The sequence below is a fragment of the Perca fluviatilis genome, chromosome 2 (assembly GCF_010015445.1).
Source record: "Perca fluviatilis chromosome 2, GENO_Pfluv_1.0, whole genome shotgun sequence".
NCBI lineage: Eukaryota > Metazoa > Chordata > Actinopteri > Perciformes > Percidae > Perca > Perca fluviatilis.
Window position 1 is genome coordinate 14,316,292 of NC_053113.1, and position 24,484 is coordinate 14,340,775.

A 24,484-nucleotide genomic window follows, 5' to 3' on the forward strand; every position below is an offset into this window, starting at 1 on the left:
AAAACAAAAAAAACATTCAGAGCATATGTGTAGTCTGGTTTATTTTTTGAAGTGTATTTCCAGTCCTCCACAGTACAACTATTTCAAGGTACCCTGACAGTAAACAAACTACTGTTGCATCATTATTGTCCTTTTAAGTCTTCCCAGTGCTGTTAAGACTGGGTCACGGCAGAACTAAACCCAATTACAGCAGCCACATAAATAAAACCACCTCCACTGAAGTTGTATGCCTTACAGGGAAAGCACTACTTGTACTGACACTTCATGGATAAGACAAAAATGACATGACTAATCAAAATTGTACAGAAACAGACAATGTCTCACAGAGACCTACACTTGATAGTTCTCATGTGATTAGTCAAACTGTTATAATAATAATAAAACTAATTCTTAAAGAGGATTTCATCTTGTCCTTTTAAAAAGGTCCCATGGCATGAAAATGTCACTTTATGAGGTTTTTTAACATTAATATGCGTTCCCCCAGCCTGCCTATGGTCCCCCAGTGGCTAGAAATGGTGATAGGTGTAAACCGAGCCCTGGGTATCCTGCTCTGCCTTAGAGAAAATGAAAGCTCAGATGGGCCGATCTGGAATCTTGCTTATTATGAGGTCATAACAAGCAAGGTTACCTCCCCTTTCTCTGCTTTGCCCGCCCAGAGAATTTGGCCCACCCATGAGAGAGAGACATCATGGCTTTCAAACGAGCAAAGTGGCAGTTGGTCAAGGCCACACCCCCACCCTCCACCTTGCCCCCCCCCTCTCTCCTCCTCAATAGCTAGAGACACAGAAATGGCACATCCTAAGGAAAGCTCATTGTGGGACTGGCTCTAGTGGCTGGAATTCTGCACCAAGGCTGAATTTCTGGAAAGAGACTTCAGATACAGTATTAGGGGACCACTAAGGCCTATATAAAAGAGACTTCAGATACAGTATTAGGGGACCACTAAGGTCTATATAAAAGAGACTTCAGATACAGTATTAGGGGACCACTAAGGTCTATATAAAAGAGACTTCAGATACAGTATTAGGGGACCACTAAGGTCTATATAAAAGAGACTTCAGCTACAGTATTAGGGGAACAATAAGGTCTATATAAAAGAGACTTCAGATACAGTATTAGGGGACCACTAAGGTCTATATAAAAGAGACTTCAGATACAGTATTAGGGGACCACTAAGGTCTATATAAAAGAGACTTCAGCTACAGTATTAGGGGACCAATAAGGTCTATAGAAAAGAAACTTCAGATACAGTATTAGGGGACCACTAAGGCCTATATAAAAGAGACTTCAGATACAGTATTAGGGGACCACTAAGGTCTATATAAAAGAAACTTCAGATACAGTATTAGGGGACCACTAAGGTCTATATAAAAGAAACTTCAGATACAGTATTAGGGGACCACTAAGGCCTATATAAAAGAGACTTCAGATACAGTATTAGGGGACCACTAAGGTCTATATAAAAGCATCCAAAGAGCACCATGTCATGGGACCTTTAAAATGCCGAGCAGTAATCATTAGAAGATTTTTGTCCAAGTCGATTCTGTATACCTGACAGTAAACAGACTATATGTACACATTGATCTTCTTTTGAAACTTTATAACATAACTACATGCCATCAGTGCTGCGAGCAGAGTGCCAAACCTCCTTCTCTTTCTATAACAAATAAATAATCAGTCCACAACCACACTAGAGCACCAAACCAGCCCTCAGTTCAGAGACTTGCCTCGTGAAGAGTGTGGAACCTGATGAAAAGAGCACTGCTTTATTCAAAGCTTTCTGCATGACAAGGAAGCCAGATGGCAATTTCTCACATCAGACCCTGCAGAAATACAGCCAATAGCAATGGGCCGATACTGAGGGGACACAAGCAGAACATTGTGTACCGACAGCAGACACTCCGTCCGGCCACAAAATCAACTTTCTAAATAGGACCATGACACAGTGACATCTTTAGGGGTAAGTCTTAAGATATATGTTGAGATTAGACACCAGTCCTATAGTTTAAAAACACCAAGTTACCAGCAGGATTTAAGATTCCCCTTTCAAGGTACACTACGAATATGAATACCAAAAACTTTATTGTCCACAGATGTGAAAATGTTTCTTCGGTTTCACCAAGGATACAAGAACACAGGAGAGACAGGACATTACAAACAGTACATAGCCAAGATGGCAAGACGGACAAAACAGACAAGACATTTCATAAAAAAGTGACTTTACAAAGGTTACATTTACAAAAGTAAATAATAAATAGATAAATATAGCCTACTAAAAATGCTTGCTGTGCATAAAACCTGCAACCCGGAAGACTGCCTCGCCCTACATTCCATTCTTAAGTACGGTTCCCAGTGTTATTTAGCACCTTCACAGCATTGGGGATGAAGGATTTCTTAAAGATGTTTCTATTTGCTGTTGGCACTCTAAAACGCCTCCCTGAGGGTAGAACTTCAAATTCGCTGTGTAATGGACGGGAGACTGGGACGGGGACTTTGTTTGTAATTCGTTCCTCATAAATACTGCTTAAGTGCTTTTGTGGCTTCCCTATAATTTGTGAGGCCATGCTCACTATTCTCTGCAGTTTGTTCCTCCTTTGGATGTTTAGGTTACCATACCACATGATCGTGTTAAAAGATCGGACACTTTCCACTAAGCTTTTATATACAGTTTCCAGGATATTTTGGTTCACTCCGAAGTTGTTAAGCTTTCGTAGCAGGTAAAGCCGTTGAGAACACCTCTTAAAGATAAAATCAGTGTTTTCCTTAAAAGTAAGTTTGCCATCAATATATTTTATATGTGTATAAAATCATTAACCATTTCAACTACAAATTGGCATTCCTTCCCATCACAAGGAAAACTGCCGAACTATAAAACCAAAAGAAAGGTGAGCTTTGCTTTATGGGTAAATCCACTCTGAATCACACAGGGCAGTTAACGCCTTCTGCACTCCTCTGCCATTGTTCAAATATCTTTTTTGATCACAACACTATCAGGGATGTGACAGCAAAAGAAAAATACCTGCTTGTGTTGTGGCCACATTAGCAGAATACTTTCAAAGGTTTTCACACTTAGAGAGAATTTTAGCTACAAATTTTCAGTGTGGTTTTTACCATTTTTACATCACTGCTACACAAAAACAGCCAAATGGTCATTCAACAATGTCTAGTTGAGAAAATGACAGCACTGTTAAAACACAGCCAAGATGATTGTTTTTGTAGAATCTAGAAGTGAGGTATTCTGGTCACACTTTGATTTTATTGACACTGTGGCATTTCCATATAGTAAGGCAGCTTGGTGCCATCCGATAAGGACTCTGTCCACTAGTATGGATCTGTGTAAACACAGTGAGCCTTTGACAATACTATACACTGCTGCAGCACACACCAAGAAGATGCAATCATCGATGTAAAAACAGAGCAGTTCCATCGAGCAAGTCATGGTTACAATGGATTAATTACCAACTGATTTTTACCACCCAGCCATATCTATCTCTAAGGTGTGTAAAATAACACCAAGTTATGAAACAAATCTGCCACAAAATCTGTCCCTGTAATGTAAACAATAACGTGGAAAATATTACTATGGATCAATAAGACATGCCTGAACCTTCTGTGGCAGCAATGTATGGTTAAATGACTTCCCAGTGCTATGGACTGTACAGCAGAGACACACAGGCTGCTGGGAAATGCAGCCAACTGGGTGCAAAGGCAATTCATCAAACAATCACTACAAAAGAGGAGTCAAACGCTCTCCAAACTGAGAAAAGAGACGAGAGCGTCCCACAGAAGTGCGCCCTCTCTGAACACATTACCAGCTTCTGCCTGCAGCAACAGACTCTTTCTCTGGGTTTCTCCCATGCTGATTCTTACCCATACTCGTGGCTGTACTCGGCAGGATACTGCAGCACAACAGGCTCGCCCGCCGGACTCTCCATCACGTCCACCATCCCGTCCCTCAGGTACGGGGTGCCCGGCAAGTCTCCGTTTACCTCCGAGTGTGTCCCCGGCGGCGTCATGCCGGTGAGCTCCATCGCCTGTGGATCGGGCTCTATGACCTCCGCTTCCATCAGACTATTAGATGCAGCGGTGCCTCCAGCAGCAGCGGCAGACTGCCTGTCCACAAACCACTGAGCCCGGCTGCCTCCACAGTTTGGGCTTGTCCCAGAGCAGCGGCATCGGTTCCCAGAAACCCGTTGTTAATATTTGAGCAGTGAGAGCAGCAGGTACAACAGCTCCTCTCATGCTCCGCTCCTTGGCTCCTCACTCACTCCCTCCCTCCCTCCCTCCCTCTCTCTCTCTCTCTCTCTCTCTCTCTCTCTATGACTCCCTCTCTCCCCCTTTGCTCTCTCACTCACTCTCCAGTGCAAACATTCCTCCACATTGGGGAGACAGAGTGGAGGGCTCATTAGTGAGTCCCAATGACAGACTCAGCCCTGCCTGCCTGCAGCAGCTGTGCTCATAATATACACAGGTTGAGGCTGGAGAAAGGGAGAGAGATAGAGGCAAAAAGAAAGAGAGAAAGAGAGAGAGGCAGAGTCTCTGAGACAGACAGATAAAAAGAAAGACAGTGTGTAGACAGACAGACAGACAGACAGACAGACAGACAGACAGACAAATAAAGAATGACAGACCAACAGGAGCCCACAAGAAAGAAAAAGACAAGGAGAAAGTATGAAGCAAGACTGACAGATAAGGTGAACGAACAAGAGAGGCTGTTGGTGACACAGCCTTTATATCCCAGTGGATTATGCTCACAGTGCGCTCTGCAGGTCAACATGGGGATACTGGGAAGGCACATCACACAGACAGCAACATATCTCCGGGAAAGCGCGCTGTGCGTAACAGCATGCGCCCCCGCGTGGAGCAATGGTGTGCATTGGACGCTGCGCAACGGGATGATGGTGACGGTGGGTGGGGGGGGTCCACAGTGAGAGCTCTGCTGAACCGCTTCACAGCTCCGGTCGATCAGCGCCCGCGCGCGCGCACACACACACACACACACACACTTCTTGTTAGCTGCTCGTCATCAGTGCGACCAACAATACATGCAACAGCTACCATAGTCAGGCGTTAGTGTCGGTATTCTAATTAAAAGGCATTCTGCTCAGATGTCTTTCGAGTGAGTGATGTTGGTTTAAAATAAATATACGAGCATATATTTGTGTTTGAAAACATCACGTCGTGCTGGAAACGAGGGATAGTTTTATATCTACTATTTCTAGACCATTAATTTTAACAAGATGAGCTGTCAATTCAATTAAAAACTTTATGAAACCCGGATCAGTCGAATCTCATTACACAACAAGTGAAAGTTAAAATTTAAATTTTTAAATGCTTATTTCTCAGACATTCTCCACAGCATGCACTGTCTGCCATATCAAATAATGAAAACTGCAGCAGATATTAACAAAGACTCTGAGTGGACGTACATCCGCAGGTCACAGCCGATCCAAGGTGTGGGCCTGCGAGCACTTGTACGACGCCGATCGTTGGCTTCCGATTCGGCAGTTAACGGGAAAATTACGGGGAAACTTAAAGCTGGTCTTTTTCATATGTAGCTACCACACTGAACCAGGTCCAGATCCAAAACCATTATACATAGACTTGTCAAATCTGGACTAAATTGCCCTAGAGAGGCTAAAGATTCTTTAAAACATAGTTTCAGATTTGTGAAAGCCTTATTCTATTTGTGAAAATGCAATAAAGGAGTATTTCCCTGTTCTTTTTCATATGTACACCACATTGGACCAGGTCCAGACCAAAACCACTATAACTAGACTTGTCAAATCTGGACTAAATTATCCCACAGAGGCTAAAGAGTCTTAAAAACACAGTTTCAGATTTATAGCACGTGTGATTTAATGCGGAAAGAAAAAAAACATCAACAGGCTAATGAGCTCCAGTCTATTCATTTCCGAATGAAGGTAATTGTCTAATTTCCCAAACTTACCTTTGAGGGTGTTAAGTGTCTGAAGGTGACCAATCAAATCCGCTGATCGATGCAAGCAGTAGGATCCAGTTTAGAGACTTGAGGTGGACCCCTCAATCAACCTCGTTGATCGATCCGTATTGATTGTTGTGTTATTAGTACCTTTTTATTTTGGGAGAGCAGTGCGGTCATCTCTTCCCATCGTAAAAAGACGAAAGGTCACACCGGTTGGTTTGTGTGTGTGTGTGTGTGTGTGTGTGTGTGTGTGTGTGTTATTTTTCTGATTTGAAGTCCTGCAGCAGCGCACCGCGCATTCAATCGAGTTGCACTTTTCACCAAACTCTCATCCTTAATGTTATTTCTTCTCTTATTCCACGTCGTATTCGTTTTTGTTCACGGATATTAAAGTCTATTCAGAAAAAAAAACCTTTCACTGCACAGGTGCGTTGACTCAAAGTAAAAATCCATTGACTGCAGATCCACACGCACGTGTCGAGCGTCGGAAGGATTGATGACAGCAGACCGGTGACTAAAGGAGACGCTCCAACCCAAATCAACACGCACTCGAGCAGGAGAGCAGCGATTGGCTGCGTTTAATTTTGATTGCCTTAATAGGTTTATTGTGTCATTATCAACCGGAGGAACTACCTGCACCGTTTAGAAATAGCCTAATAACTGGGCACATTTCTGTCACGATGTCATTCCGCCTCTTCTTCGGCTCTAAATTAAAAAAAAAGTGAACCTGTATCAAGCAAGCCAAAACAAGATTGTTTTCCGGTAATAACTTTCAAAATAATGACCTAATTGTTGCCCAGAAAACCACAACGTTTTAGTAGTATTCCAACAGTTATTATTTCGCATTGTATTTGATCAAGGACAAATCGGGTTTTTCTTGGATTAATTTCCTCTTCATCTAAAGTTTGAGTTTTGTTTTTAAAATTTCTTCAAAAAGGAATCGTCTAGTTTCCGGTATTCTCGTTATTTTCTGCGAGGCTTGACGAAACTCACAAGTAGCTACTTTTCTAACCTATTTTAGAAAAGTAGCCTGATTTTATATATATATATATATATATATATATATATATACATACATACATACATACATACACACACTACCGGTCAAAAGTTTGGGGTCACTTACAAATTTCCATGCCACTCCATCATAGACAGAATACCATCTGATCTGAGTGGGTGGCTGATCTTTAATGCAATATCTACATTGCCCATTGCAGCAACCATTCATCCAATGTTTCAAAGGCACATTCTGTTTAATAATCTTTTATCATTTTAAAAGGCTAACTGAGAAAACATTGGAGATCCCTTTTGCAATTATGTAAGCACATAATGTCATCTGAAAACTGCTGCCCTGGTTAAAAAAAACAATGCAACTGATCTCAGCTGGTATTCTGTCTGTAATGGAGTGGAATGGAAATTTGTAAGTGACCCCAAACCTTTGACTGGTAGTATATATATATATATATATATATATATATATATATATATATATATATATATGAGGTGTTTGCCTCATCAGTTTACCACATTTGCATTTACAGCCGGTCTAATCTGCTTTTGGCAATAACATGGATGTAGCCTAATCATTTGTCGAGAGGGAGAGAAAAAGAAAATAAATGATGAAATTAATCAATTTAAAATGACCAATCATCTAGGTATTCTAGCTGAAAACTGTCACCCATGCCCCAGTTCAGACTGGACACACTGACTGATGTCTACCAGAGGCAGAAACAAGACAGATGAGTCGGACAAGCCAGCAACTTTACCGTCTGCAGGTAAGTGTTTAGGATAAAAGGGCCTGTTTTGGACCTGGTGGCATTGCTGTAAGTGATGAGTTTTGTTCGAAATAGAGCCGAGCAAGAAGTGACACCTGCTCTCACAAAAATGAAAAGTTACCTGGTATGTTTTAGAGGACAGTGAAGAATGCAAGGTCTTTGCTGACAGAGCAATAACTTATTTGTGGATTTGTGAATAAAACATGCAGCCAGTTTCTCAGTATGGCTGTGTGCATTCATGCATTAAGAAGGTTCAACTAATGTGGTTTTGGCTCCTGGACATTCCTCCAAGTTTCTACGACGGATGTGGATATCTGAGACGACAACCCTGAACCCTGGACACAGTGAAGAGCTAACATCTCCCAGGAAGTCTGAGAGTACCTGGTGATCCCACACGAAGGAGAGCGGAGTAAGTTGTTTGGGAAGAAGAAGTAGATTCTGGCCTGCTTGGCCAAAAAACATATCACACAATTCCCCTGATTTAGTACAAAGTATTTACTGAGCATGTTGTTGAAGTTTGTCACACTTTGAGGAAAGTACCTGTTAGAGTGCTGATCTACAACTTCTTCATTTAAATAAATTGCTCTTTCGATACTCAGTGTTGCAGATTAATGCTATATAGTGGAGATTATACTAATAGTTAATAGTAATATTGTATAGTTTTGCAATATTCCCCCAAAATTTGGTTGAAAAGTGAAATTTGTTTTTTTACATATAACCAATGGCGTAACTTTGGGTTCAACATTGGGAGGGTTGAGATCTCCACTTTTGAGCAAAATTTAAATTTTGAGCATCAAACACTTAATTTCCTGCATTCTGGTGAATTTTTCTGCAGCAATTTTTTGCCTTTTCTGCATACATTTATGGTGCAAATGTCTTTATTTATGTAAAGGAAATTATAATAGGTTTTTTGGGTGAGTTGCACTGGCCAGGTTTGATTATTGGGGGGATTGTAACCCCCCCATCTGCCCTGTAAATTACACCTATGCATATACTGTAACCATTGTCTTAACAACATTTCAGTAACTATATTTCATTGTGTAGTAAGAGCCAGCTCAGCTTTTCAGCAAAAATGTAGCCGTGTTTTCACTTTTTGACCTTCGAATCACCAAATCATCTCTTGCTGGGTATTTTGGGCTAGTACTTACTGTACGCGCACAAAATAATGACTGCTTATCAAAAAAGGCGTGACCAGAATTTGGCAAATAAAGCAAAGAAGAATCATAGAAAACATATTTTCTGGAGGGAGGGTCTGATTAGTCCACACAGCACGGGATGGGAGAAAAACGTAATCTGGTTCATTAGCATTTCTTTAAACCAATCACAATCGTCTTAAGCGGCGCTAAGTGCCGGACGGAGCAACGGCGCCTCTGTAAAAATAGCCTCAGATCTCTGCAGGGTAAATCCAGACAGCTAGCTAGACTATCTGTCCAATCTGAGTTTTCTGTTGCATGACTAAAACAACCTTTGAACGTACACACGTTCCACCAAAACAAGTTCCTTCCCGTTGCTCCGTCCCACCCTTAGCACCGTCCAAGACGATTGTGATTGGTTTAAAGAAATGCCAATAAACCAGAGCACGTTTTTCTCCCATCTCGGAATGCTGTGTGGACTAGCCAGACCCTCTTCTGCGGCGCTGTGGAGGAAGGTCTGGCAATGCGAGACCTTCCTCCACAGACAATACACAGCGCAGTTAGGCTACTGATATTTTAGAGCCATGTTAGAGGCCATAGATTCTAACTTGCAGAAACTCAGTCACATAAAGGTTCAATGACACAGGCAGACTAGACTAACATATTCAACTAAACAACCCTGAGCTCAACACTCTCTCTGCTACATGGGGATAAAGGGGGGGGGGGGCAGGTTAACAAGGGGCACAACCGGAGTTATGCTGGTTCTGTGGATGTTTGAAGATGAGTAAAACACTCATTTAAATCAGGATCACCTTCATTTGTAAATGGTTGTAATGGCAGCTGTTATAGCAATACCATGTTTCCCACAAGATATAATAATAAATAAGTAATATTAAAATGTACATAACCAGAGTTAAGCAGACCCTGCAATAAGTTAATAAGTGAACTTGGTAAATTATTACTCAAGCAATTTTAGAGAAAAAAACTTTGAATTAATTTGCAGTCTTAGCAGTTTTATCAGGTTTGGGTTTCATATGTGCTCCATGCCACTGTGAGCTATTCTGATCTTTTCCTTTCATACAGACTTCTACACACGCACACACACACACACACACACACACACACAAAAAAAAAAAAAAACACACACACACACACACCATGTGTCACATTTCCAATCTGTACTCAGTTCCTTCCCAGTTCAGCCTTGGAAACCTCATAACCATGAGCCGTGTTTATGTGCATGTGTGAGTGTGACAGCGTTGTCTGAACGTGTGTGTGTGTGTGTGTGTGTGTGTGTGTGTGTGTGTGTGTGTGTGTGTGTGTGTGTGTGTGTGTGTGTGTGTGTGTGTGTGTGTGTGTGTGTGTGTGTGTGAGTGTGTGTGTGTGTTCTCGATGGAATGAGTCACAGTGTCTCTGTTCCTGCTGTGACTTCATCTAACTTTTTCTAAAGGAAATCTAATGAGTCAATAAGTCTGTTCTGGATTTGCTGCAAAGAAATGAAAGTCGTCACTGATACCGCCTGACAGCTGCTCAGGACCACAAAGCTTCTGGCTGCTGAATATCTTTGTAGGGTACAAATAGAAGGATTTTTTTTTTATTTTTTTTTTAAATTGAACCAACACTATTGTGATGCATACAAACACAGTGAGCATTAAATGATTACTGTCAAAGCTGTGACAATGTGAGCTGTGTGAGCCAAACGAGTTGCTTTATATTCGTCACTTTCTTTTATTAGGTTTTTCGCAAAAGAAATATCAGTAAACATCCAAATTAAAACCCTGTCTGATCATTTATTTGCCTGAGTTGACAATATCATGTTACCCTTTGCAAAGGATAATGTATAAATATAATGGAATGGTAATTATACAGAAAAAAATAAGAGCATGTCAGAAAAATGCAACATCCCTGTGTGCAAAACAAAGACCAGGACCAAGTCAACATTAAGAGCAATTTTGGTTCCTAAAACGCTGGTAATACAGTAGATAGCAGAAAAAAAAAAGTGAAAATGTCAATCAGCAACATTACTACAACAATAAATCCTTTCTGTACTACTTTATTCCCATATAAGCTTATGGAGGCTAAAACCTTTCCCAGCATGCATTGGCGAATAGCAGGGAATTCCCAGGACGCTGGTCCATCACACACAGACGGTCCAACCCATTCACACTAAGATTCACACTATGGGCAGTTTAGTGTTCAGTGTCAGTTTCCTCCAACAGTCCAAAGACTCTAAACTGCCTGCTTTGTGATTCTTGCATAATCTTTTAAATATAGTGACTGACATTGACATAGATGGCACATCATCAGACAAAAACAAAATCACTGCATTTGTGTAATGAAAGCTTAGTGGAGAACAAACATTACAGGTTGACTAATATTTACAGTACCACCACTACTATACTGGACTGAAATGTTCATTTACACTATAGGCACAATACAGTTTGTCTGTCAAGATGATTCAAAGTTTGTATTGCAAGACAAACAGATATATTTGCTAACTTAAAACAAGCACGAAAGATGGAAGAAAACCACATCTTCAGATTTTGATTCAGATGCTCATTGATGTCTAGGGATTTAACGGTATGAAAATTTAACCTCACGGTTATAGTGACTAAAATTATCAAGGTTTTCGGTATTATCGCGGTATTTTTAAGTGTGTTCAATATGTTCAAGCTGAAATAGTTTCAAAAAGTGAAAGAGTGTTTATTATATTACAAAGATATAGGCAAAACCTTATCAAAAGTGGAACTTTTAACATCAAAGGAACAAGGGTTCAGCATGTAAACAGCTTATTTGTCAGGAACATTTCCAGTAGTGCAGGTTTAAATTATACAAATCCAAACAGGCTCAGACATTTTACGTATTGCCGCCTTTAGCGGCAACATTTTTCCTGCACGTTCTGCAGACAGGATAACTATCTTCAATCAACTGTCCTTCGGCATTCTTATAATAACCAAAATATGCCCATGCTTCAGACTTTGTCCTCTTAGAAGGCTGATAAATGTCCTGAGCGCTATCATCTCCTCCTTCCGCCATGATTCCAACTTCAAGAAACGCATGTTGTAGGCTACGCAGTGCGCCTGTGCGGTAACTTCAGGAGCCTCGGATGAAGCTGGGAAGGATTAAACACACGGTTTCCACACCGTGGTAATGCACAGTGATAATAATGATATTTTAAATGAAAACGGTAATTGTTATCGTCAACATTTTTATCGTGGTTTACCGTTACGCCGGTAATCGTTACATCCCTATTGATGTCCTCACACGTTGCTCTCTAGCCACAAACCACCTTGCCTTGTTTTTCAAAGTAAATAGAAGCCAGTCCATAAGATGTACTCAACACTGCAGCAGCTTCAGAAAAGAAAAGATCTCCTCAGGCAGTCAAGCGTCAGTCTAGCTGCTCCTGCTGGCTCAGTAGCCCAGGGCAATGACTTCAAAAGAAAAGTTCTTCTTAACTTTAGTCTAAAATATTCTGGTGCAGTATTTTTCCTATTTCATAGTGTTATGTTATTTTTTCCTCTATTACTTATCCACATGAAAACAACAAAGTAGGTCCAGAAATGCAAATGTCACAAAAGCCTTTTGAATGCATATTCTTTTTTACTTATATAGCCTATATATATATATATATATATATACATTTTATAATCTGCCAAAAACTATGAGCAGCAGAACAAACCCCGGGGCTCAGCTGTGCAGACAGAGAGCTACTCGTGTGTTCTTAAAATTACACAAATAAGGTGCACAAACAAAAGGACAAAATAGCCTTCTGGTTTGCAGCATTTCAAGCATTTTGGGAGCAGAAATGCTGTCAGATTTGTTCGTGGACCTACATCCTAGGATCTACTTATTTAGTTGGTCTTTGTGATGGTCACAGCCGTGACCACACAGCCATCTTAAAGGCGGTAACCTCAAATACTCACATTTATCTTAGTTCATGCTGTTTTCTTTAAGATTGGTTTCTATACCTTTTCAGATACATTATACATTTAGTTGTAAACATTTATTTATTTTTAAATAACGTACAGGACACAGGATTTGGTTTACATATATACTTTTTTAGTTTTGGATTGTCTTTTTACCATAACGGTTTTCTTTTGAGCTTACCAGTGTTGCGGGTTCCACACCCTGGAGTGAGGCGTGCAGGCAGCTGGGACGAAAGGGTGGCATCTGGAACAACAGCAGCTTTATAGGGGTGGTGGCCAAATTGGACTCTACCATTACTTGTTATGTTTAGAGCTTAAGTTCGGTTTGTTTGTTTGACCTCTTTTAAGGGCCCAAACTTTATCTTTATTTTGCTGTAATGATTTTGTGGGTAAAATAAAAACCCCTTTTTTTGAAATCCTCTTGTGACTCCTCTTGCCTAACTGCTTGGTCCCTGACAGTCTTGTTATATAAACTGGACTTGTACCTCTGTTGAACTCGGAATTTCTATTACTTCATATTTCTGTCCTTTCTTTGAATTTGGCCTTTCAGCAAGTGCAATGGTGTATGATAAGTTAAGATGAAACTTTTTATCTATCCAGAGGGAAATTTCTGACAGTTGCAATACAAAGTGGGAAGAGTGCAAATATAAAAGTCTAAGATAACAAGTGCAGATCTTTAAAGTCCAGTGAGACATTGCAACATAGTGTACTATTCACTTACATGCACCCTATCTTCATCCAGTTAGACTTAACTGACTGAGGATAGATAATTAATTAGTTAAAAGAAAAATAATGTAACCATTGTGCCAGGGGCAGAGCCCCATGTTGTAAACATTTGAGGCTCAGCCAAAACCTAGGGGGACCCGGGGGCATGTTCCCTCTGGGAGATTTTTTCCCCCATTTACGGCAGCTATTTGCACTATTTTTCAAGCAATTTGATAATAGAATGCCTAAAAATCTGTAAACTATTTGTGATAGTTACCAAGGAAAAACTGCATTGGATTATAATAATGTGAGCATGACTTTTAAAAGGGAGCCTCATGGGTACCCCTAAAACCCATTTTTTATTCAGATATCTGGAGGTGAGAGGTCAAGGCACCCCTTTGAAAATAGCCATGCTGGTTTTTCCCTCGTCAATATTTAGCCTAACTTTGGAGTGTTATTTAGTTACATATAACACCAATATCTAGTTTTACTCTATATTTAAAATGGAGCCCGCTACAGCCTCTGAAAGACAGTAAAGTCTACCTAAAAGATTCTGGGCTTTTAAAAAAACATTTGGAACTGGAACACCAGAAGCCACAGCTTCGCCCCTGCATTGCGCATATTTTTGCAAAACAAAATGATCCCCATACTTGAGTCTGGGCTGAGCCGCAGGGGTCATTCACCAACATACACGCACACACAAAAAAACACAAACAGCTGGAAAGAAATATGGTGCTTACTCCTTCAATCAATCCAGTCATTTCTCACAAGTGCTGTTTCTATTCTGAATCATGACCTTTATCCTATGTTGAATTGCACGGCCTACAGAAGTGGTGTGTGTTTAGATTGACAATAGCCTTTTAACATGTTGCAAGAGCTCAGAATACATTTAGCAGGAAATGTCAGCGACTTCATCTGTATGCTGCAACAACAGCGATCCACACTGAAATGTTTCAGAGGCTATTGGGATGGTATCTTAGATAACTCTGCCTGCTGACACCATCAGGAGTCTTTAGTAGATTGACATTTCCTTTACTTTCATCACGCCTGGTGAAAAGCGCTCATATTCACACAACCTTCCACTCCTATATTTGGTCAATCATATATCTGCCAAGCTCGCTGCTCACAGACGTAGAGCATGCAGTACAGTACACACAGTTTCTCCGGACAACCAAATGTGAGGCATCTGTGCTCTGTGGCTGGTCATGTGGTTAACACTGAGTCCATGTGCAGAGCTTCACAGTGTTACAGACTGACGGCTCCAGTGGAAAATAAGCTATTAAATCTACTGTAGCAGTGTCAGTGCCACACATTTAGGAAACAAAAAGGTGAAAAGCACCGCATTGATCCCAAAGGAAACTTCATCACGGCAGGAACAAAGAAAAGGATGCAGGTACATTTGCAGCACAGCATACTGAAGATCAAAGACAGATGTTGTTCCTACTAGAACATACTATACTATAAATACCTTATGCTGACTAATGACTGTTTGCAGATTAACAAATACTTTCTGTTCACAGATTTGCATGGAGTATTTTTATATAATAATTCATCAATGGCTTTCTACATTAGGAGCAAACTTACAGATACCAGTTAGCTGATTTAGTGATGACATTCAGTGGTGGAATGTACCTAAGTACATTTACTGAAGTACCGTAATTAAGTACAAATGTAAGGTACTTGTACTTTACTTGAGTCTTTTCTTTTCATGCCACTTTCTACTTTTACACAATAAAATTTAAAAAAAAAAAATTTTTTTTTTAAACCAATAAAAAAAATTTATAATTTTTTTTTACTAATTTTTTTTTTTTATAAAATTTTTTATACAAAAAAATATATTTTTTTTTAATAAATTTTTTTTTTTTAAAAAAAAAAAAAAAAAAAAAAAAAAAAAACAACACCCCCCCAAAAATAAAAAAATTATAAAATTAAAAATTTTTTTTTTTTTTTTTTTTTAATATTATATAATTTTTTTTTTTTTTTTTTTTTTTTTATTTTTTTTTTTTTTTTTTTTTTTTTTTTTTTTATTTTTTTTTTTTATTATTTTTTTTTTTTTTTTTTTTTTTTTTTTTTTTTTTTTTTTTTTTTTTTTTTTTTTTTAGTACTTTTACTTAAGTACAGGATCTGAATACTTTTTCCACCACTGATGACATTAATCCATTTCATGTTTTCCCTTTTCAAAAGCATACATATCTGTCCTGGACCATGCTTTGTTTGGACCACAAGAAGGATCTTATGGGTACTATTTCCTGTTTTTGTTTTTTAGATATTCAATCTGACAAACCGTTTATATGACATGTTTTCAAATGCTGCCACCATCTCACCAGCCCGCTCCTGGATTGACTGCACCCTTTCACTCCTCCATCCTCTTAAAATAATCTGTCTGGCTATTATTAAACTAGATGTTGCACCAACACTTATGTCAAATCTCAGTAGATGCATGTCACATTAGCATTTATATCTTTCAACCATTGCGTAGCCAATTGTGACAGGGGATAAGTCTTTATTTTGTTATTTTATGGAATTGATCAGTACTGTGTGATTCAGCTCTGAGGCTTGGCAACCTGCCTGAAATTCATGTATTCAATCATGTACCGTGTGCCAAACCACAGGCAGCAAGAAAAATAAGTGCTAGCGGTTAATAAAACTCCCAAATGTCCATGATTTTTTTTACAGCTGGAGATCAAGGTTTTTTGGGCATGATTAAACAGGGAGAAGAAGACCCCCAGAGCAGACACATAACCCACTGGAGGAACTACATATCCCATCTGGCTTGGATGGTATCCCCAGAAAGAGCTGGAGGCAGTGGTGGAAGAAGTATTCAGATTGTTTCCTTAAGTAAAAGTAGGCTAAAGTAACTAGTAGCTGTCAGATTAATGGAGTGGAGTAAAAAGTAAAATATTTCTCTTTGAAATATAGTGGAGTAGAAGTAGAAAATGGCATGAAAAGAAAAGACTCAAGTGAAATACAAGTACCTCAAATTTGTACTTACACAAGTACAGTACTTGAGTAAATGTACTTAGTTGCATTGCACCACTGGCTGGGAAAAAGGAAAGGAAGGCCTTGGCTACTCTGCTTAGCCTGCTGCCACTTCCACATGGATCGGATAAGAAGTAAAAAAGGAATGGATGCATGTCTTCAAGCATGCTCGTGAAGTTATACAGCCGCGCTGTAATTGACAACAGCAGAAGGAAGAAGAATAATCTAGTCTAAAGTCACTACATCTTGGTAATTGCTGCTGGATACAGTTGTGTGACAATTCAAACACTACACTGCTGATACTGCAACACAAGTATGTTCCTAAAATAAATCTTCAATAGATTTTTGGCTCCTTTAGGGCAGAAGAACTTCACAAAAAGCTAATGGACATAAAGGTCTGGAAAATTATCGCCTTAAAGGTCCAATATGTAATATATTTACTGTAATAAATCAAAAAATGACCCCAATGCGTCATCAGATATTAAGGAAACATGCTGAGTTGAAATACTGTATTTTCTGACGACAATGCTAATGCCAGTATTTTCTCCTTTTGAAATGTTCGTTCCGTTACGGAATTTCTGCCCAGTTTGACAGCCAGATGTACCTGTAAAAAATTAAGCCCAGCGTGCTACAGCTGTAACGTTAGTACAGCCATGAAAGCAGCAAACAAACGAACGGGATAAACAGAGATAGATTCTACTGACCTAAAAAAACCCTGGCATGTTTCTAACAGTTGCGTGACCAGAGATGTAACAAACCCCGGGAAATATCGGAGATGTATATGAAAGATGGAGACAGCTTAGAGCCCAAAAGGACTCCAAGTTGGCTAATTTCCTCCTGAACCAGTAGCTAAGCATTAGCTTCAGGCTAATATATCACGTCTACAAGGGACAGGCAGTCATTTTAACATTTGTGTACTCACATTGAATTATAGTTAAGTGATTGGACTGGTCCTGGCTAACGCCGCCATGCTAACCCTGCTAACTGCTAACGTTACCGGAGGAACAGTCAAGCTGGCCACGGCTGTTTACAACGTGTAGCCTGTTCAGCGGCCGTAGCCGACAACGGTGAGTTATTTTAGCCAAGAGAGGGGGGCTGTAAATCCGGAAGAGAGGACCATGAGTTTGCAGTGTGTTTAGCGATTGTTGCCATAATTCTAAGCCAATAAAGTGTGTTCAGTCAGTTGGAGAGGACGGCAAGGTAGTATTATTTTTAGCAGTTCCTACCGTAATTCTTCACCAAACTGTTGGCTTGTGCACCGTTCAGAAACTGAATACCAAACACTAATACTGAAACAATAATAACATAACAACAACTTACAAAAAAACTACTTTCTCCTCCACACTGTCACGTGATGACAACCACACATAATTACATAAATTATAATATTTAATCCTTTTCTCCTATATAAGTGCATTGAATTTTTTTTAATGACGGTATTGAAACTGATACGGTTGTTATTTTTAAGACCCCGCGGTATACCGTATTACCATATCACCGCCCAACCCTATCTAACGTTAGCTAGTCTGTTTCAACAGCTTTTCAGTTACAGGGTCAATACAAAAAGCTCTCACCTAGAGCTAGTTCAAGTATGTCAGTCAGTCTGTGGGATGGATAATAATCAGCTCTGTGGAATTCAGCTCACAGGCCGCCCTGGCTTCTTGCCTGCTAACCTGCTTCTGGTTCATTCATCAATCAAACGCTCTAGCCTTAACAGCACATTGCAGACAGGACATAAAGGTTACAGGAAAATATGCTTCACCTGATACCCACCAATGATTTCTCTGAACACATGTGCACACATGCACTCTCTCTCTGTGGGTCATCCTCGGATTTAAGAAGTGAGAAGACAGAAGAGTTTCATTTTCAATCTTTTATCTTATTTGGATTTCATTCCCGTCTTGGTGTCATCCACATACTGTATATCCACACATAGTACATGTCTTTGATCCTCCCTTTCTCCCTATTCTCTCTGGATACTTTCCAACGAATGTGCTAGTAGACAAAGATGCAAGTCAACATGATCAAGTTATGTCACTTCCCATAGACCATAGACTTTACATAAAAGCTTAATGCATTACTTCTAATGCTTTCTTCAGTTGAATATGGAAAATCAATTATAATCCAGAAAAGAAACATAATTATTGGACAGGCTTTTGGAAACCAACATGTATGTTTTAAAAATGTTCAAACATGGTCATCAATCCCCAGGGGTTACTTCTCTGTTTAACTTGTTCATAACCATTAACAAATAGTAGTAAACAGTCCTGCTTAAAATATTAAGCAACAGCCAAAGCCAATTCCATTTCCTGTGCTAATATGTTTGGTTGGGCATGTGTGGCCATAAATAGCAGGTGACAACTGTTTTTCTAATGCAGCTCGACTTAACTATACAACGCTACCACAATGTCTCCCTCGCCTTCAACATGACGGGAATGGTAGATTATGGTAGAAATTGCTCCATTATTGTTTTTGCATTTCTAAATTCTATCTTTAATGCAAAGTGAGGAAAAAGGAAAACATGTCTTATCGGTGCTCTTTCAGCACATGGATGTAAAATTGTAACTTGCCATATTTTTCTACACCACACCATAACTTACAGCCTTAAAATTACAATAAAACTGAGTCAACACCAATTTTTCAATTTACTTTAGGTGGCGATTATTGCAGGGCTATTGTTTTGCATTGCATTTTATGATGCAGATGTTTTCTTTTGGAAAACAAGTGTTGTTTGTTTTTCACTAAGAGCTAAACAGCAGTCAAATGCATGGCTTTTGAGTATATGACCTGATATTTGATCAGGTCAACATCAATGGTGTCAGTTTAGCCACCTGTGAAATGTAATGATCTGAATAGGATTGGTTATCCAAAGAAAGATGATACATACACAGATGATACAGAAAAGATAGTGAAGGTCTAAACCTTTAAAGTGATGTTTTAAATGCTTATGATGGCGCAAAACGTTTGCATGGACTGTTTGCCTTTCAATTAGTTGTGAAACAGACAATATGACAGCGGAGCCCGAGAAGAGAAAGAATGATCCAGGACACACAGTGGGCAATTAGCACATATCACTCCTAATCGCTCTGCACCCCGAACGCATTTCAGCACTCATTATTGAGACAGATTTTCTATGATCCATCGCATTGCTGTGTGATTTACCGCCAGTCAGTTGTCAGGCGAGAATTCATTACCGCATTAGAATGCAAATCCTCGTTCGAAAATCAAGCATCAATATGCAAGGCGATGCCTTCGTTAGACGGTCATTTGGTTAATTGAATCACTTTGTTTAAAGAGAGGCTTGGCATTTGAGCTAATCAAGGTTGTTCCCTCACAGCACCTGTCTCACACAGAAGCAGCACTTGCAGGCAGAAAACGATGCTGCAGCCTTATACTTCTGGGGGCATATGTCAATATTGAGACAGTTGCATTTTTGACAAGATGATAAATGAGTGAGTACAATTAATTTAGTGAACTCCCCACAGCACAGGAGGTCAGGTGTGTTTGTCTGTTGACAGAACATTTGTGTTGCTGGCTTGTAATCACAGCTGAGCTCCACTGATGCTTCAAGTGAGGTGAAAAATGATTGTGGTCCAGGACAAAGAGGCATCAATACAGCTGGAGCAGAATAATTCAGATTACTAACACATTCTCAGCATGGGGGCCGTGCTTTTCCTGCTAAAGCAGCTCTGAGGTGATTGCTTCCATTACGCTGTATCAATTATTTACCCCTTTATTGTATGGGAAAATATGATTATAATTGAAAATAAAGGAACTCAGATGGAATGATAAATGTTTCAGAAGTAATTTACCGGTATATAGTCTATATCCACGACGTTCCACTTCCGGGAATGATAAGGCGCCGGCGGAAATTCCGCCAGATGTCCCTCTTTCGGCCAGATGTCTGTTACCTTCCGCTTTCTCTGTGTTGTAATTTTAAACTCTGGTGGATTTCTGAGGACTATGGTTAACTGCTCCTCAGATCTCTGCAGGGTAAATCCAGACAGCTAGCTAGACTATCTGTCCAATCTGAGTTTTCTGTTGCACGACTAAAACTACTTTTGAACGTACACATGTTCCACCAAAACAAGTTCCTTCCCGAGGCTATTTCGCAGAGGCACAATGGCTCTGTCCGGCGCTTAGCGCCGCCCATGACGACTGTGATTGAAAAAGAAATGGCAATAAACCAGGCTGTGTGGACTAGCCAGACCCTCCTCTGCAGTGCTGTGGAGGAAGGTCTGGCAATGCGAGACTAACCAGTATATAATGAAATAAGCATTTTCCAGATGCTAGTTGGGAATATATAGTTACAACAGGGTGCAACATCCAATGAAACAATGACCAATGTCTCTTCAGTGTGACACTGGGTGCCCATTGTGTTCTAATTTGTTTTGGGCTGTTTTTGTCATTTTGAGCAATTTCCTCTTTGGCAAAGGCAGCTTAACATTTGGCTTCTGCTCTCCTCAAATCTGTTGGTTTGACTGAGTGCCGACAAGCTCATCCCTGCACGTCTCAATGCATTCATGTACAGACAGAGGCGAAGCCGTGCACATTCACAAAGGCATCTGAACGTACAGGCGCAGACATGAACATGTGGGTGCGGGCTGTTTGTAGGTCACCCTTTTTCAGACATTTTAGACTACAGATAGAAATACACAGGCATCTGAACACGAGTGAACACTGATTCACTCAGATTAAACTACATATATATATATATATATATATATATATATATATAGTGTTTAAAAGATGCCTTTGTTCTTATAGGTCTCATGTGAAATCTTATTCAGCAGAAACTGGTGCAAACATAGGACTCAATCACAATATTAACAAGAATAGTCCCACAATATTGATATCAATCATAAAGTTAATGTAAAAATGAATAAAAAGATCAATATATATATTTTGATGTTCAGTGTAATGATATATGTCCCTCTGTTGTGCTTTATGTAAGAATTATAACAATAATAATTCAGTTTTTCACAGAATCATAATTTGGACAACTGAATATTGGAAAATTATAGCACAATATCATTATATCGTCACAATACAGTCCCATAGACAGTGAATAAACAATAGTACTGAATTAGCACCGAGCCACTTCAGCCCAGAATGGTGCTGGGTTACAGATGGACACTGTCAGGATGAGCTGAGGAATGGAGGACTGCTTGGAGCCCAGATTCTCTGGACATCTGGCCCAAACATGACACACATTCACATACAGATGCACATGAATACACAGTGATAAACAGCACATGCACGCACACAGAAGCTGAGGGGAAGAAGGGGCACGGAGTAATGGTTCGAGCTGCTGGTGGTGCAGAGCCGTCTGTGAACACTCTCCACTGAAGCGAACAGACTCGCTTTGCCCCCCACCCCCTTTCCCGATCTGACAAACACAAAATCTCACAGATAACATCCTCCAACACATTTACCAGCCATGTGCAAGAACCATTATCACTTTCACATACCTTTGCGTTTTGGGCACATTATCTTTAGGCACGCATTCAGACATCACCTTTATAAATATACAGATTATCACAGAGCCCGAGCGGAAGCTGCATGACACATGGACTCACACGCAAACTGTTCACAGCCTTGCAATCATGGGCTGAGCTTTTATACACCACCAGTAGCTTAAACATGGATGAGAAAGCCTATGGGACAAAAGCGGAGAAAAATATCACCAGCTACAGCTTTGTTTTTCCCAACGGTCTCTATCGGGGCTCAGTGGACACCCTGCTGTTCCAACGACAAACCACAAAGCTGACCTCTGCTCAGCAAAGACATCAACCTGTGAGAATATAAGGCGTATGTGGGCACATATTCAACTTTGATGGCTATCTTGCCAATAGGAAAAATTTTTTTTTTGCTCTTATTTTGTAGGCCTCCAGAGAGTTATCTTGGACTCCAAACTGAAATCAAAATAAATACATTCTATTTTCTCAAAGCCAAACAATATCTCCTTTGTATTGGGTCCTTGCTTTCAAATGGCACGTTACAGTGCAGCAAATTCAGTGAAGGAACTACAGTACAACTCACTTTTGGATGAACTGAAGCCATTTAAGTCTCCATCTGTCGTTGTTTGGGCACAGCCAAGTGTGTGTGCTTTTTAGCTCCACATATGTTTTAACTAAATGCTTATTAAGACGGGTTTGAGGCTTATGATCCAGTTCTTGATGTGTGGGATTTAAAAAATGAGCAGTGTGTGTGTGATAAATACTTGTATAAACAGTATTACTATAATTTACAGAAGACAACACAATCTGATGTTATCCCCTTTCTGTTTCTCTCTGAGCCCTCCTACAAAGCATGCACACTCTTTCTGTTAAAAACAATTACTGTTATCTTTTCTGTTTCAGTGGGTCTCAATTATTAAGTATTTGTCACTCTGGTGTTAAGAGAGGATTGCTGGAGGATGATAAAAACACATTTCTCATTCAAAAATCATCACTGCATGCATTCACATTATGAAAAATGAATGTAACACTTCTGGGGACTGTGGTGTGCCCCCAGGAAAAGATGTGGATGATAAAGCCATATTCTGTATGTGACAATAAGAGAGAGTAGAGTCAGGCAAAGAACATATGATGCTTATCTTTCTCCTCTGTGTATTTTACTTTATTTTTCTTCTCAGATTTCTTGTTCAATTAGATTTGTTTTGAGGTTCAATGGCCTCTTTGCAAAACAAGTATTGATAAATTATTTTATCAGACACTGCAAATGTGGCGTACAGAGCCAAATTTATAAATACACTAAAAAGCACAACTGAGCCCATTCATCATTTATATACAGTATTTCAGCCAATTAGCTGAATCACTCAATGTGACTTTAACGGAGTGCACCGGTTAAATAAGTCAGAGTAAACATGTCAGAGCCATGGGTTAATGATCATTATGAAATCATACAAACTTATTTTGATTATCCCACTGTGAACAGAAATAACACAGTTTAAAATAAGTTTTGTTACGTTACTTAAGCCATTAACATTTCACCCTTCCATAAGCACAGCAACAGATAAGAGTAGACAAAGGGCCTCATTTCATTTCCTAAACCTTTTAGATGTGTTGTTCTATGTGTAATCTCCTAATGCAGTTTCTGAGATTTAATTGTTGTTTAACAGACATGAACATTTATCTTAGGTTTTAAAGCAACACTAGAGAACTTTTTGTAACTTAAAATAATGTTTCCAAAATCGTTTCAGTGGTTCATCGACTCGTAACAGGGTGAACGGCACTTCTGCATTTGCTTTGCGATGCAGAAATGCCAGATCGGGTAGTGGATCTGTAGTTCGAATGAGACATAATGGGACAATTCTGCTTCCAACCTGTAGGGGGGACCGAAGGGGGAAAAGTTCTCTAGTGTTCCTTTAAATTAGACTATATTAAACAACCCAGTCACGAGGTGCTGTGGAAGACAAATACGTAGTTCAAAATGTTTTCTCTCCCATGGGAGTGCTTGGTAAATTCAATATTCGTCGAGTAGGAAGGGGATGTCAAAGGTGGAATAAGTTAAGATAAAATCCGCTTTGAAATACTCCTCAGAACAAACACCCTCAAATCGACTTGTTTTGTCACTACATTCACATTTTAAGCGAGTGATACACTTTCACATCATATATATATACACACATTTAAATAATTATTGACTAAATATGAATAAATATGTATAAATATTGAGTTTGAAATGTGTCCGCAGCCTTGTTTCTCATGACTGTCCATTGACATAATGACTTCTAGGTGAAAGCTACAATGAAAAAAAGAATGATTTGATGTTTTTAAAATGGGACCTCAACATCCTAGGGGTCAAAAGACCAAAAAACAAGAACAATTTGTCAATGTAAAAAATTAAAACACTGGCATAGGATGCACAAGCACCTCCCCAACCTGAGCCATTACCCATCATCCCTCAGGGCCTTCTCACCATTCTCCAGGAAGATTTTCTCTCGTGAGACGTGCAACCTCCTGCCTGTTTATCCCACGACACAAGCTGGGACATGGAAATACCTAAGCATAAGCCAGC

At 39.7% G+C, this 24,484-nt stretch overlaps 1 protein-coding gene across 2 annotated transcripts in view; it reads right to left on the reverse strand.

Annotated features, from left to right (window-relative positions):
• Positions 1-6,542, reverse strand: part of caln1 (calneuron 1) — a 74,142-nt gene extending 67,600 nt beyond the window's left edge. The window contains exon 1 of one of the 2 annotated variants that reach the window (XM_039790840.1): positions 5,951-6,542. Coding sequence is in view for 1 of the 2 variants with exons in the window: in XM_039790833.1 (XP_039646767.1) it covers positions 3,871-4,067 (197 nt within the window). In the remaining variant the exon portion in view is untranslated. Of the gene's footprint in view, positions 1-3,870; positions 4,259-5,950 lie in introns of those variants that run through there. The other variant, XM_039790833.1, reaches the window with a different exon arrangement.
• Positions 6,543-24,484: the final 17,942 nt, after the last annotated feature.